General features: G+C 34.1%; 1 protein-coding gene across 1 annotated transcript in view; it reads right to left on the bottom strand.

Moving 5' to 3' along the window:
- Window positions 1–17071, bottom strand: part of KRIT1 (KRIT1 ankyrin repeat containing) — a 38177-nt gene that overhangs the window by 12641 nt on the left and 8465 nt on the right. The window contains exons 4-12 of the mRNA XM_054564498.1: window positions 16192–16284; window positions 15188–15317; window positions 13638–13881; window positions 13320–13435; window positions 13008–13151; window positions 5756–5912; window positions 4980–5087; window positions 2920–3076; window positions 1770–1921 (exon numbers count right to left, since the gene is read on the bottom strand). Of these exons, the coding sequence (XP_054420473.1) occupies window positions 1770–1921; window positions 2920–3076; window positions 4980–5087; window positions 5756–5912; window positions 13008–13151; window positions 13320–13435; window positions 13638–13881; window positions 15188–15317; window positions 16192–16284 (1301 nt within the window). The remainder of the gene's footprint in view (window positions 1–1769; window positions 1922–2919; window positions 3077–4979; window positions 5088–5755; window positions 5913–13007; window positions 13152–13319; window positions 13436–13637; window positions 13882–15187; window positions 15318–16191; window positions 16285–17071) is intronic.

The following is a 17071-nucleotide window of genomic DNA, read 5'->3' as shown; positions in this document are numbered from 1 at the left end:
CAACTTTACCCTTTTTCAAGATTGTTTTGGTTATTCAAGGCCTTTTGCAGTTCCTTATGAATTTGAGGACTGCCATTTCCAGTTTTGCAAAAAAGGCCATCAGAATTTTGCTAGGGACTGCACTGTATCAGATCATTTTGCCAGTGTCATCTTAATGATATTAAATCCTCTTACCTTTGAACATGGGATGTTTCTCTAGTTACTTAAGTCTTCTTTAACTTCTTTGAGTCATGTTTTTGTAGTTTTCATTGTACAAGTCTTGCACCTCTTTTATTAAATGTATTCCTAGTTATTTTATTCTTATAATGCTTTTTTTTAATGGATTTCTTAATTTCCTTTTTTGGACTGTTTGTTGCTGGTATACAGAAACAACTGATTTTTGTACCCTACAACTTTGCTGAATCCATTTATTAGCTCTAATAGCTTTCTTGTGGATTCTTTGATATTTCCAAAATAAAGAATCATGTTATCTGTGAATAGAGATTGTTTTAGTTTTTCCTTTCCTATCTGGATGCCTTTTATTTCTTTACCTTCTTTTAGGGTTTAATTAGTCTGGCTAAAACTTCCAGTACTACGTTAAAAAGCAGTGGTGAATATAGGCATCCTTTTCTTGTTCTGATCTGAATAGGAATGCTTTCAGTCTTTCGATATTGAGTATGATGTTAGTTGTGGGTTTTTCATAAATGCCATTTAGCACACTGAGGAAGTTCCTATTTCTCATTTTCTATGTTGATTGAGATGATCATGTGTTTCCCCCCCCTTTCATTCTATTTGTAATCCTAATGTGTTTTTAATGAATAATCAAGATCTTAGTTTTTCATAAACTTCATACAAATTTTTATGTAACTTTAGCATATTTGACTAACAGGATCAAATCTACCTAAGGGGTACAATATGAGTAGTCAGGCACAAAAAATTTACCAAGTTTGGACATGGTCCCTGAAACTTTCTTGTGCTGAAATTTGCTTAACCTTGTTTGTTTAATATTTTCTTGAAAAAACAATCAGGAAAGCAATGTATATTTTTTCCCCCAGTTATAAGAACTTGGAATTCCCCTCCTATCCCCATTTTCATAGCTACCAATGTATTTAGACTATCATACCAAGTTTAGCTTGTAATATCTCCCTTAGGTTTCTTCCTTGTCCATTCACCCTTCAGATGGTATTGTATTACCTCTCCTCTAACATTTACAGTCTAATTAAAGTCCAAACATACTTGATCTTTTTTATTAAATATGAATTGCAATTCCCCGTTTTTAGTATCTCTATAGTTCTGTTTGCGTTGAGAACAGCTACTTACTGTCAAGAACAGTTTTTTACATTCCCTTTGCAAATATAATCTTCTCCACTGAGAGTGTTCTTTTCTGTTCTCCCCAACATCAAGGTACCTCTTTGCTCCTTTGAAATTTGAACAACTGATTAGCCCTTTATTAAGTTTATCTTTGACACTATATTTCCTAAGTATTCCGAAAAAATTTTTTGTTGTATAATCTGTCTTCCATCTGGTTGCTAATTCTCTTTAGGATAGATTCTCTTATTTCTTTGCATTCTATGACAACGAAAATAAAAACAACAAAACCATCCAAGGGTTTTGTAAAGCAGTCTGACTCAAACTCTACCACTTACCAAAGGGTTGTGAGGATTGAACAGAAAAACAGAAGTAAACTCCACCAGTACAGAAAGAGCACAACTTCTGCCTCTAATGCCTACTATAAGAACTCAATAAATTCTGTACATTTAAATGACTGTTAATAAGGTTTCCAAGCAAACCTTTTTTTCAACTTCCAAAGGAAGTCTCACATCTCTTCTTAGGAAAAGTTGTGGTGTTTCCCTTTGGGGATCCAAATTAGTCAATTCAGCAAGTATCTCTGGCCAGTCCCGAACATGTTGCAAGGGTTTGTGATAAGGTTTGAGTTGAAGGCCTGAAAAACATCAGTCCTTTTGTAGATGATAATGTAAAAACAAATCAATTATTTCAATGCATAGAAACTTTATATTAAATTTTCTACACATAAGTACCAAATATGCACAAATTAAGTCTAAATCAACACTGACATTATCAATATCACCACCTAACTTGAGGTTAATTGCTTTTTTAAAAAAGATTTTATTTATTTTTAGAGAGAGGGCAAAGGGAGGGCCAGAGGGAGAAAATTATTGATGTGTGAGAGAAACATCAATTGGTTGCCTCTTGCATGCTTCAACCAGGGATTGGGCCACAACCCAGGCATTTGCACTGACTGAGCACTGAACTGGTAACCTTTCATTTTGCAGGACACTCAGGGAGCTGAGCCATGCTAGTCAGGGTGAGGTTAATTGCTGTTGTTCTTAAGAACACAAGAATTATGAGAATGATTCTTAAAGGAAATAAAATTAAATCTATTTAAGATCCTTAATTCCATGAGAGCCTATTTAATTATGATAGTCAGTAGTATTTGGTTTAAAAAAATACAATTAAACCATTAGATAACCAATCACAATAACCTAAATTAAATCCTTTATGTATATACAATACTTTGAGACACAAATCTATAGTGAAATTAGATTGACATTAAATAAAAAAGATCTGAAAGAATATTAATATAAAGAAAAACTTTTGTATTATTTTGAGCACTGAAAATGAAGGGAAGTTGGGTGAGCACCATGTTTAATGGGATTCAAATCAAATTCCATTGCCAGAGAAGAAATGTTTTGGTTTTTACCACTTAAAATATTGTTTGAATGAATTTGGGGGTGGGGGGGTGGGGAGTGGGCCCAGAGACTTACCTGTTTCAAGAGTTTGAGCACTAATAATTTAGGTAAAAGAGAACATTGTTATCATTTCAAAATTTAAGTAATAAATTGATGCTATACTGAAATTTACCAAGCCACTCTCAAAAAATATAATAAAGTTTACACAACAAAACAACAACTAACTTACTGAGGTTTTCTGAACAGATCCAAATAGTGAAATATTGCTGTGTTTCTTGAGAGAGACGCATTCCTTCCATTATCTGCTGTACTGTGGTATTATTTCCATGCTTCAGTTCAACAGAACGGTATGATCCATCCATTCTGTATATTCGAACTTTTTCATACTAGAACAAATAATTTAAAAAAAACTATGCAACCTAGTTACAAATTGTACAATGCAGTCCAACAAAATGCTTTAATTTCAACTTAATCTCCTTAATGTAGATTTCTAACATGGAAAATATCAGAAAAACTGCTTCAAATGGGAATCTTCTGGCAATATTTTTTAAAAATTTTACTTCCATTATTCATATTTTCTAAGATGCTTTCCTCTGGCTATTCCATGGTCAAGTAAGTTTGAGGAATTAAGGTAAATGACTTTTTAAAATTTTCAACTTCAAAAGCTTCAGAGAGGATATTTTAAAGTCCTTATGTACAAAGTAAATTATCAAATGGGGGATGTACACTGGTTAACTAAATCTGGTTGGTGTTAGTCAAGGACCTCATGAGTCTAAGTGGGCCACAAATTATACTACAGGAATGTGTATCAGAAATAATTTGTTCTAAGAGGACTCTGTGATAGAAGACTGCAGGCAGAAGTTATGAGCAATGGACTTTGAGCCAATTCCTTTCCTCCAGTTCAGAAAATCCCTGAGACAAATGATATTCTCAATACATTTTTGTTGTTATGAGAAGTAAATGATACCGCCAAACAACTTTCAGGCCAGTTCATTTTGGATAAAACTACTTAATTCCTTTTATCTTATACACTTTAATATAAAAATCATGCCAAGGAACAAAAGTGTTTTAACTACATATACAATTAGAAAATAAATTGCAATGAAATATAAGGGTGCCTATGTTATACTTCACTTATCTATTATACTACTTATTTTCATGTGCTCATGGAATAGTGTTTTGACAATGTGTGTGTATAGTTAGCTTTAAAGTAAGACTATAAATTCCTTATCACTTCCAACATTTCATGGTGTTAAATTCACAGAAATATTCAACAAAGACTTATTGTCTAGCTCAGTGATTTTCAACCTTTCTCATCTTATGGCACACATAAACTAATTACTAAAATTCTGTGGTACACCAAAAATATACGTGATATTTTTTGCCAATATGACAAAAAAAAATGTATAATTTTGATTCATTCACATCGGATGGCTACTGTTGTATTGGCTGTTGTCATTTTTTTATTTGACAGTCTAAGGGAAAAGAGGTCAGTGCCCCTGACTAAATAGTCAGATACTGCATGTTTAACAATTATTGCAGTCCCACAGTAAGCCACATCCCACTGGTTTGAGAATTGCTGGTCTAGTTGGTGGGAATGTCTGGGAAGACTCAGACATACAGGTTACATCTGTTGGTATCAAACTTTTATCCTGTATTTGTTGGTATGAATCCTTTTATCTAGTTTTCATACTGTCTTTCAACTGATGATGTATTTATCATCACTGTAACTTTTAGGATTGAGCTTTTTCTAGTGTTAATTCTTTTCTACCTTAATGTCACTACTAATTATTTTGGACATAATTAGATGGAAAGGCCATGGTGAAGATGTAGAAAAAGCTAGGAACTCTCCCATTTTAACCCATTCACTTTCTTGAGGAGGAAAATGAATCTGTAATAGATAAGAAACTTGCTGAAACTAAATTAATGAACAATTTTTAATGTTTTTACAAATATAAAATAGTGCTGAGAAGGCCCAAGAGACATATGTCTACAAGAATAGATTACAATTTGTAATTAGCATACCAAGTAGAGATTATACTTGAAATTAGATTAATTTTAAGTGATTAAAAGATTTATTTATGCAAGTTTCATTCTGCTATGCAAGAAGAAATGTCCAAGTGTTTTGGATGGTAACAAATTTAATACTAATGAAGTCTAACCATGAGGTTTTATAAAAGCAGTAAAGAAAGCCAGCCAGCCTTTCATCCTTCCACTCCTGCCAAAGATCCTCAAACTACTTAGCAAGTTGAGTAGGATGCATGGCTCTAGTATGAAGATAATTCTTACTGGTTTGTTAATGGCTTCCTTCAACAATTTTGCAGTTTCTTCCCAATTATTTTGTTTGTTTTCTTCACAAATATTTAAAGGGGATTTTCCTTGTTGGTCTGTTATATGCTAGAAATGTGGGAAAAAAGTGGAAAAAGAAAAAAGGCATGATAATTATATGGCAATCTAAGGGAAAATATCATTCAATCAATTAAAGTTTGATTACAAAAATAGACTCTTCTCAAGTAGTAAGTAAATATTAACCATACTTAGTACATGCTATACTTAAACATGAATTTCTAAGTATGAAATACTTTAAGCACTAATCAATGTGATTGTTTTTGAAAAGTTCTGATTATAAATACAATGAAGGTTTTGTTAAAATTATTAATTTTCCCTTCACAAATACAAATTCATTGAAAGTGTGTAGAAAATCTTTTTCACTCTCAAGTACATTTTCGAGGAAATACAATATAAAAAGAACAGAGGATGCATTTTATGTGCATTCTGGAGATGGACAGCGGTGATGCCTGCACAGTAATATAAATGTACTTAATGCCACTTAACTGTACACCTAAAAATGGCTTACATGGTAAATTTTATGCAAGGCGTATTTTACCACAACAGAAATGTGTATGCACAAAAGCAAAGTTTATATGTAATACTTATTCTATATAGTTAGTGCAACTTTTATTTTTCAGCTACCTCTCAAGTATCCCATTAAACATTTTAGTGTCATTCACTGCTTCTTATTCACTTGTTATTTACTGCTTGAACATTAAAAAAAAATAACTTACTCTGTCAACTTCGGGATGATTTAAGAGGATCTGTACTATTTCAGCATGTCCTCCTCCAGCAGCAAAATGAAGAGGAGAACTAAGATGTCCATTTAAAAGGTTTGGATTGCATTTTCCTTTCTCCAGCAATATGCGAGTAGCCTCAACTTTTCCAAGCCTACAAAAAAAAACCCCCAAAAAAACCTAAAACAGTCATCTCAGATGTTTTAAAACTACAAATTTTAGAGGACACCTCAAAGAAATCTAAATTTTTCTAGGCAGAGAGCAAGGAATTAACACATTGACAAATGTTGACTTCCAGTCAAGATGGAGGTATATGTAGACAAACTTCATCTCCTCATGCAACCATAAAAAGGATTACAACCAGATCTCAGAAACAAATAACATCCAGAACCATCAGAAAATCGAGTTGAATGGTGGAAGTCTGACAACCAAGGATTTAAAGAAGCCACATTCATCCAGATGGGTAGGAAGAGGGAAGGAGGGGAGGAGTTGTAGAGATGGGCCAGAGAGGCGGTGTGGTGTGGACAAGTGGTGACAGTGGTAGAGGTGGACTGTCTCACATTCATGTGTGGTGGACAAAAATTGGGAGGGATACCCTGGAAGCAAGTGATCCCAGCCCCTGGCCAGACCACACAGACAAAGGTTCCAGCACTAGGGGGATAAACTCCCATTACTTCTGGCTGTAAAAACCAGTAGGGGTTGGGGTGGTAGAAGAAACTGTCAGATTCTCTTCCCTTAAAGGGTTCACATGGATTTAGAATGCATGCAAACCCTAGGGCAGCAGCTGTAGGGGCACCAATTACATACAAGAAGGGGATAAAGTGACTGGAAACGGGGCAAGCGCTGGGCAAACCTCCAGAGGCCAGGCAGCAGTGTTGTCCCCTCTCTGGGATCCATCCCCACCACAAGTGGAGCCATGGAGCAGTGAAGCAGGATGCTCTGCCATGGCAATTAAGTAAGGCTCCGTCCCCAACAATTTATTTACAGGTGTCTTTGCTACACAGGCCACACTACTAAGACAGGAAGTAAAAGCAGCTCTACCTAACACACAAAAACAAACACAGGTAGGCTGCCAAATCGAGGAAACAAAGAAATATGGGCTAAATGGAAGACCAGAGCAAAACCCCAGAAAAAGAACTAAATGAAATGGAGATAGCCAACCTATAAGATGCAGAGTTCAAAACACTGGTGAAGGATGCTCAGAGAACTCACTGAGTATGGCAAAAAAAATAAAGAAATGAAGGTACACAATGTGAAATCAAGAAAAATATACAGGTAACCAATAGTGAAGGAAAGGAAGCTAGGATTGAAGTCAACGATTTGGAACAAAAGGAAGAAATAAATATTCAACCATAAAAGAAATAAGAATTCAAAAAAATCAGGAGAGGCTTAGGAACCTCTGGGACAACTTAAAACATTCCAACATCCAAATCATATGGGCACCAGAAGCAGATGAGGAAGAACAATAAATTGAAAGCTTATTTGAAAAAATAATGAAAGAAAATTTCCTTAATTTGGTGAAGGGAATAGACATACAAGTCCAGCAAACACAGACAGTCCCAAACAAGTTGGACACAGAGAGGACCACACCAAGATACATCATAATTAAAATGCCAAAATTTAAATATAAAGAGAGAATCTTAAAAGCAGCAAGAGAAGAGCGGAGAGTTACCTAAGAAGAAGCACCCATAGTTACCTAAGAAGAAGCACCCATAAGACTATCAGCTGATTTTTCAAAAGAAACTTTGCAGGCAAGAAGGGGTTGGCAAGAAGCATTCAAAGTGATGAACAGCAAAGACCTATATCCAAGATTACTTATCAAGCAAAGTTATCATTTAGAATGGAAGGGCAGACAGAGGGCTTCCCAGACAAGGTAATGCTAAAGGAATTCATCATCACCAAGCTCTCATTATGTGAAATGTTAAAGAAACTTACTTAAGAAAAAAAGATCAAACCTATGAACATTAAAATGACAACAAACTCACAACTATAAATAACTGAATCTAAAAACCAAAAACACACACAAACTAAGCAAAAAACCAGAAGAGGAATAGAGTCATAGGTATGGAGATCGTTTGGAGGGTTCTCAGCTGGGAGGAGGGAGGGGGAGAATGGGGGAAATGGTGCAGGAATTAGGAAGCATAACTAGTAGGAACAAAATAGAGAGGGGAATTTAAGAGTAATATAGGAAATGGAGAAGCCAAAGAATTTACACACATGACCCATGCATGGGAACTAAGAGGGGGTGATTGCTGGAGGGAAGGGGTTACTGGGTGGAGCGGGGCACAGCTGGCAAAATTGGGACAACTGTAACAACATAATCAATAAAATATACTGGAAAAAAATAATAATCACCACCCAAAATTGTTACAAAGGTCCCTTCAAAGATGGATTTACATACATTATCATTAACAACAAAACTTACTCTATGTGTATATTGTGCCTTGAAATATTAGTTATTGATAGTAAAGAGTCATCAAAATTTTTTAAAAAAGATTGACAAAATTTTCAGTGCCTAGGGATTGATTTATGAATTATTGTTTCAATTCAACTGTGTTTATTTCTAATCAACTTGGAGAAAATAGAACCTAAATACAAAATAGAACAAAGTATAAAAATAAATTAGATAAAAGTTTTAGTCAAAAATGTGTTCAGAATCAAGGAAAAAACTCATAAACTTATGCTTTTCACAAAGTCCTGTCATTTAAAAAATAGGCCCAAAGACATAATTCTGTATGTAGCTATTACATTTGGTAATGTGTGACACACAAACATGTCTAATATACATTATCTCTGCTATGATAGAGGAGTACAATGTAATCAGAAAGTAAGACGAAAACATGGGATAGTCATATAATGCTCAAAAAAAATTTTTTTTTTACATTAACAGTTTAGGATACCAACCAACAAAATAAGGTACTATATACTTGTCAAATCAATAGAGTATATAATTAATGCTTTAAAGATGTTGGGAAAAGATTACTTTAGTCTAAAATGGTCCTATGAAGAGTTTTGATAGATGAACAATATGAACTGGATATTAAATAGGAAAGAATTGAAGAGAGGTAAATAGATCTTAGGTAGTGGGAAAAGGAATAAGCAGGACCCAGAAAAGTACAAAGCATGAGCCAGGAAAATGAATGAAACCTTTCTGAGAGAAAATTTAGAGAAAGATTATCACCTTAGAACAATGAAATGCATCTTGAAATACATTCTTTCAGGACAGGAAAAAAATGCTAAGGGACCAATCCAGTAAGTTATAACAAAAGTAATTAATGTAAACATATATTTTGTATGATGCTTTAAAATTTTCAACTTTCTGATATAATTATAATTACTTAATCTTCACAGCAACTTACAAGGCAAGCAAAGTTATTTTGCTTGATCAGAAGAGAAAAATGAAGCTTGAACCAATTAAGTAATTTGCCTAAGGCCTTATGGTTACCAGCCAGAGTTAAAATTCAGTTTTTGAAACTTAGTATAGCAATTTCCACAGTAGTACACATGCTTGGGTAACAAAACAGAGACCAGCATTTCAGTAATAAGGATGATGTAATAATAATAGCTTGCATTTATACTTGACCTTCATTATAGCTCCCTTATGCTCTTTTAACTCTCACTTGTTCTCAGAATGAAAGACTGTTTAACAGTATTAAATACTGTAGAGTAGGGAAAGGGATTAAAATATAGAAAAGGTTAAGAAGGTTCATAAATAGTGTGGTGGTACCTCACTCACCTTTGAAGTCTGGCTATAAAAGGAAGGAAAGAAACATGATAGTGTCCAGAAGAAACAGCAGGTTCTTTTTAAGGGGGAAGAGAGCCATATATATTTGAAGGCAAGAAGAAAGAAAGTACAGAATAGGAGAAAGTAAATTTAATGAGGAACAAGAAGGATTTTTACTTGTATATCCTATGATACAGGAGAGAGATGGGAACAAAACTGATTAGTGGTAGAGAAGGAGGACATTTTTAATCCTTAAATTTTCTTTGAAAATAGGAATAAAACTATCCAATGAGAGTAAAGAAAGCAAGCAGTGGGAGTTCAGGAGCTTAAGAGTAGAAAGGTTTACAATCACTTGTTGGGGAGGACTAAAAGGCTGACATGGTGAACGAGACATAGAGGATAAACAGCTAAGTTACAGTGAAGGCCCAAATGAAACTGATGGAGTAATCTGTAGGGAGCAAAATCACTATAGTTCTAAAACACCTGCTATCAATGATATGAAGCCTAAAAGTACTATCAGAAAGAAAAGAAAATGATTTGAGAGAGGTAAGAGAACATGGGATGTCAGTGAGACATTTACTGAGTGTCTAAAAAGTTACCAATATGGGGAGAAAGCCAACTTGAATAACTTTGGAAAATGGGGATTGTAGAAAAAATTTTAGGTACATGGTCACCAATATGAGAAATTTAAAAGCTTGGGGCAATCCTAAGGATGATTTAATTAAGTGGTTTTCAAAGAGTGATCGGGGAACCCATGAGGATCCCTAAAATCTTTTCAAGGTGTTCTCTGAGTCAAACATATTTTCATAATAATAATACTAGGATGTTATTTGCCCCTTTCACTCTCATTTTCTCCTAAGTGTATTAGAAGCTACATGACATGTTACATTGCAACTAATTTAAGGTAGAATCAGATGTGAAAATCCAGCTATCTTCTATTTAGCTGGAGATTTGCAATAATGTAAAAACAATGCAATTCTCATTAATTTTTGTAATTTTGGGAAGTATATTTCCTAAAATTTGTTATTTATGTTAATAGCTGTTTATTGTTATTTTAAATAAATACTTCAAATATTTTGCAGTTTTATCTTCTAATATGATAAATAATACCAGATATAATTCACATAAAAAAAAGCTCTTTGGGATCCTGTGATTTTTAAGCATGACAAGGGACTCTGACACCAAGGTTTGAGAACCACTGATCTAATAAAAACTCTCATTTCAAAGATGAGAAAAGAGACCAAGAGGGGTGAAATATCTTGTCTAAACTTATAAATATAGGCCCCAATTCCTAATCTCTTGATGAAATAGTATTCTCCTCCTCAATCCTTGTACCAATTAGTTTATAAGAGTACATTTCCAAGATAAAGTCATTAAGTTCTTTACTAAATAGTTGAATCAGTCTTCATTCAAATTCACATCAATAAAATAGTCTATCTGATTTAAAGTTTAGCAAGGTGACCCATGCCTCTTGGTGTATTAAACTTAGTTATTATTTCCCAGCTGACACAAACTTAATTTTATCAAAGGATAAAACTCTTTTCCTTGGTGTATTGCAGTAATAAGGTTTTCCAAGTAAAAACACTGAAGATAACTGAATTTTAGATTTACACATCAAAATCTTTAAATTTTTACAATACTTTAATAGTAACAGCCAACATTTATTGCTTACTATATCCCAGACATTCTCAAAATATTTATTTGCATTTTCTTCTTTAACCTTAAGAAAGGTACTATGGTTAAGCCCATCTTGTATATAAAGAAACAGATCGTTAGAGATTTTTAAGTAACTTGCTAAAGGTCATACTTTTAGGAACTAAGAGTTGGGACTGAAACCTAGGGACAATCCAAAGCACATTAAATCTATACCATACTTCTGTTTTTATGTAATAGGTAGTGGAAGATACTACCATTCTTTTATTAGAGGAGAAAATAACTCCAGGCCTGCACCCCCCACAAAGGGCAACAATATAGCCTAATATAAATTTGGATTTCCTAAAGTGAAATCCACCACCTGTCTTCCCCAGTTTCACAGTGTACTTTCTCGGTGATTGAACTATATTCTCCACCTCTTTTTGTTTAGTTCCAGGTAAAGCATGTGGGTTTTTTTTTAGTAGTGTGGCTGCTAGCAGTATTTACTAGTAATTTGAAGAAACAACTGTAAGTTTAGTTAAGGAAGATTTAGGGTAACTCCAAACCTGATATAAAAAGTCTCTGTAATGGGCCCTGGCTGGTGTGGCTCAGCAGCTAGAGCACTGGCCTGCGAACCAGGAGGCCACTGGTTCGGTTCCCAGTCAGGGCACATGCCCAGGTTGCGGGCCAGGTCCCCAGTGTCGGGGCACTCAAGACGCAACCACACATTGCTGTTTCTCTCCCTCTCATTCTCCCTCCCTAAAAATAAAATAAAATAAATAAATAAAATATTTTAAAAAATTGTCTGTAATGGGCAAACAAGAAAACATTTATAGAATAAAGAAGTGTCTTTTTAAGAGAAAAAAAATTAAAAGCATATTTACTGAATAAAGAGGCATATTTCTAAGGAAACAGCATATTTTTAAGGAATAAAAGATGTATATTTAAAGCAACTATATTTAGCTTCTTGATCACAAATACTGGAATTAGTGAAACCAAAAGAATTTGAGCTGAAAAGAACTGTAGAAATGATCTAATTAATGCGTTTTACATAGAGATTAAAAATAACAGAGAGGCAAAGAAGTGAAGTACCTTGCTCAATGTCATGCAACTAAGAAGTGTGGACATTTAACAAGCAGTAAATAATACAGGCACTTCTTAAATGAGCCAAAGAAATTCACTTTAACCAGTAAGTCAAAAGTTACCTTTCCATAAGAAATAATGATAAATAACTTCATTACATCCTCTCTAAATGATGGGCTATAGCAAATGATTAACTACTGCTATGAATACAAATTTAAGAACTTAGCCCAACCGAGGGGAAAAGTTACCATCATGTGAGGAGAGTAGGTGAGCAAGAACTACAATGGGCAACTAGTGGAAAGAGCTAAACCTCAATCCTGTGAGCTAATCCCGCTCATCCTTTTAAAAAAAAAAAAAAAAAGGAAGGCTTTGATTCTAATTAGAGCTTCTGAGGGTTTCCCCGCAAAGAACTAAAAGGATATTTTTCTAATATGAGGTCCAATCATAAGTAGTTAACACATGTAAATTTTATAGTAAGGATAAGTAAACATAACTCCAATAAAAAAACAATAAAAACTGCTAGGATAAATAGGGACCTTGTGCTGCGCAATGACACTTGCTGGTCGTTAGTTATCCTCTGGCATGACCTGGTTAATGCCTGAGAATACAAACACACTTCTCCCATGAGGCAGACCTGGCAATTCTGAATGGACGCACATATATGGTAATTGAAGATCTCAATAGAAAGCTTGTAAGGCAAACATGGTAGGAAAAAAGTGGCTGGAATGAGAATAATTTTGAAAAGGAACGTTAACATTTATAACTAAGAATTCATTCTTTAAAAAGGAAAATAATAAGTAATATGTTTACCAGCATGCATAATGAATGGGTGCCCAGTGGTCATTATCTAATTGGTTGACTGAAAATTTTTCATTGAGAAGACGGGTTAATAATTCTGAATCTCCTTCACAGGCACTTCGATGGAGAGGAAAATCATCTACCCATGGTCGTTCCCTGTTCAAAAAAACAAACTGAAAGCTATATATCACCGAGCAGTTACAAACTACGTCACTTATGCAATGGCTATATTACATATTAAGTGCATATATCATTTTAAGCAATATTATAATGGTAGAATGTAAGTTTTTTAAAAAGCAATGTGGAGTAAAACCAAAACAGTACTTGTCTTCTGTGACACTGCTCATGCTTCTCTGCCATTTTTCCTGTTTGGGAATTTGAATTTTTGAGTAGTCTGGAGCTCCTAGGCCAAAGTATGGATTAATTACCACTTTATCAACCTAGAAAGGAAAAACAAAACAAAAAAACCCAAAAAAGCCCTTAAGAGTTTTAGATATTTAACTTTAATACATATATAGAGCTAAGTATGGATGTCACCTTAATGGTTACAATAGTAATAGATGCATTTACCTCAGAAAAAAAAATTTACATTTGAGATGAAATGTGTTTTGAAATCAGAGCCAAAATATATTCAGTTCTTACCCGATTTGTGTATTGAAGATCTGATCCAAATAAAGGGTTGTAAATACAGGTATCTGCTTTCTCTAGGGCTAACATTTTACTCTTTATTTCTAGTGCACTATAGCCCATATGTAGTGAGTTTTCTGTCTGACCTAATTCAGTAGCATATGCAGGATTTATGACATTAGTTTTTATTCGCTCAAGAGGAGATGGTCGGAATAAAGCTGGAATAAAGTGAGATTGTGCATGACGTTCATCTAACCACCTAGCAAAATAGAAAAAAGAAATAGAAATATTTATTCAAAAGTGAAGATAAAAGTAGAATACTATCCAATTCTAATATGTGATACTTTCTCATATTGACATTTATAATTTTAATTAATGTTGGTAAAGTACTTCATTTACTATTAATAAAAGTTTTGTTAATGGACACCGCAAAATACTTTTAAAAATGCATATACCACTATAATAAAAAAACCAGTTTCAAAAAATGCAATGCATTTTTAAAATTTAAACCACTGAGATGTAGATACATTAGCCCTGTTGTTACAGAAAGACAAAGTCATGGGCATGATAGGTTAAAAGACTTGTTCACTGATGAGAGTAACTCAATATTAAATCTAGTTTCATAAAAACTTACCGTTTCTTTAAAATTGAAACCACACTGAGGTATCACTGCATATCTGTTAAAATAACTATTATGTATGTCCATTGCAGCATTATTTACAATCGCCAAGACAGGGAAGCAGTGCAATTGTCCACCAGTAGATGAGTGGACAAAATAACTATGGTATATTCACACAATGGAATACTACTTGTCCGTAAAAAAAGAAGAAAATTTTACCCTTTGCAACAGCATGGACAGACCTGGAGAATATTATGCTAAGTGAAATAAGCCAGTCAGAGACAAATACCTTTTATTTCATTTATATGTGGTATCTAATGAAGAAACTGAACTAACAAGCAAAATAGAGACAGGTTCATAGATAGAGAGCAGGCTGACAGCTCCTGGTGTTGGTGGGGAGGGCAATGGGGCGGGGGAAGGGATTGAAAAAATAGGAAAAAGGACTCATTGGACATGGACAACAGTGTGGTGACTGTCAGGAGGTATAAAGGGGGTTAAATGGTAATGGGGAAAAAAGACAATAAAAAAAGCATAAAAATAAAAAAAAAGAATGGAGGGGAAAAAAAGACAAGAAATAAAAAGTATTAATAGGATGTGGGGGAAAGGAAACCCTCAGGCACTGTTGGTGGGAATGTAAATTGGTGCAGCCACTATGGAAAACAGTATGAGAGTTCCTTAAGAAAATGAACAGTAGAATTACCATATGATCCAGTAATTCTTCTTTTGTGTATCTACCCAAAAAATATGAAAGCACTAATTGGTAAAGATATATGTAGTACCCCCATATTCATTTGCAGCTTTATTTACAATAGCCCAAGACATGGCAACAACCTAAGTGTCCACCAACAGATGACTGGATAAAGATGATGTGAAATATATACACACAACAGAATACTATTCAGCAATGGGAAAAAAAAACCCCAATGAAATTCTACTTATTTCTTACTTATCCAAGGCTATTAACATCCTTGCTGTAAGAGTAGCAAAGTGAGCGCTGGACTCACTACAGACTCGCATGATATCTTGTAAGCAGTAAAAAATAGGGCATCCTGGAGTATATGCATATTTAGTATTATCTGGAAAAGAAAAATAAAAGAATTATGCCATCATATACCATCACATAAAAGGTGTATAGCTCCATGTTTATTTAAAAGTTATAGTATACTGAGGGGGAAAAAAACTGTTAGGTATAGATTATTTTAGATTTGTAATTAGAAGACTTGTATTCAAGTGATGGCCAGCTCCATGTGCCCTTATCCACTTGGGTGAATTCAGTATTTAGAATCTTGGAGAATTGAAATTATTTCCTCTTTCTCAGTGTTATAATACTTTGATTTGTAAGATTTCTAATACCATTTAAAATAGTGCCACTGCTGTTGGGACAATATTTTAGAACTATTACCGGACACTTTCTTGTCCCAAACACAAGAGTGGTCCTGATCATAATATCTTAATTTTCAAAAATACGTAAATATCTATTTCCATGCTAGCTATTGTATATATCCTTTGAAAAATCCCTTAGTTTAACCTGACAACTTTTTAGTTTCAATTATGACTTCCCACAGAAACAAAATTATCATTCAGTCCAGAAGTCTGATTATTACTTTGAAATCAAAACATCTTTGTTTAAATAACAAATTTCCCATCTCCTAGTAACAACATATATTTCACAAGTGTTATAGCAGTAACTATGAATGCAAATTTCTAAATTCCACAATAGATTTTTTTAAAAAGATTGATTTATTTATTTTTAGAGAGCAGGCCAAGGAGGGAGAGAGGGACAGAAACATGGATGTGAGAGAGAAACATGTGCCCGCAACAGGAATGAATCATTGATGCTTTGCCTTGCAGGACCATATCCATTTGAGCTGCACTGGTCAGGGCTCACAATAGATTTTAACTTAGCATCTAAGGCACAAAATGATTCATAAGATAAAACTTGAACTTTACCTTTGACGACTGATGGAACAATATACAATGCTGCTTCTCTGCCTATCTTCTCCCCATCCAGAGGAAATTTCTTCAGTAGTACCACTCGTTTTCCTAATAATTTTTTTAAGTCAGTAAAAATTTAAAAGAAGGCTTTTACATTTTCTAAATTACATTGAGAATTAGAATTTTTTTAAAAAGGCAGTGAGAGGAATTAAAATATTATTGTCTATTTTATTATATGCCCTAATAAAAACTAGTAATTCTGATAATACTCATTTTGTGTACAATTAACCAGTGGATTCACAGTCCTGGTCTTGACTCAGAAGAGAAGCTTCCTGTGAATAGCAAGAAAAACTGTTCTGCTAAGGGCTGACAGACCTGCTGAACAGCGAGGCATCCTGAAGGATCAAGATGCATATGATTCCTTAATCAGCAGGGATGCAGATCTTCATATTTTTACTACATTCTAAGCTGGCTAAGTTAGGTGGTATATAAATTGCAAAATCTTATAGTTTAGCACCTCTTCACTTAATCTACAATCTCCACCCTAAATTTCCAATTTTTAATAAAATCTGATTGGATTATAAACTATTGCTTTGAATTGTAACCAACACTCTTAGTCTGTTTTTCCTGATCTGGCAGCAAGGACAACATAAATAATAACCGAGAAGTCTTGTACTCTAAAACATCTCATGTTCTAGACACCTTTGCCACAATTTTTATGAACCCTTCCAATCTCTCCACCCCAAGAAATAGAATCTTGTTCCTCACCCTGGCTGGATGTCTTCCATGGACAGGTAGATAATTTAAGAGTTCAAGTAGCTTCATTTATTCACAAAATACTGGAATCAGTATATGGATTATTATGGCTCATTATTACAGCCCCCAATTATTTTAT

This window comes from Pteronotus mesoamericanus, unplaced genomic scaffold, assembly GCF_021234165.1.
Source record: "Pteronotus mesoamericanus isolate MK-2021 breed Mesoamerican mustached bat unplaced genomic scaffold, CSHL_Meso_final scaffold_85, whole genome shotgun sequence".
NCBI lineage: Eukaryota > Metazoa > Chordata > Mammalia > Chiroptera > Mormoopidae > Pteronotus > Pteronotus mesoamericanus.
This window is presented reverse-complemented; position numbering and strand designations above follow the sequence as displayed.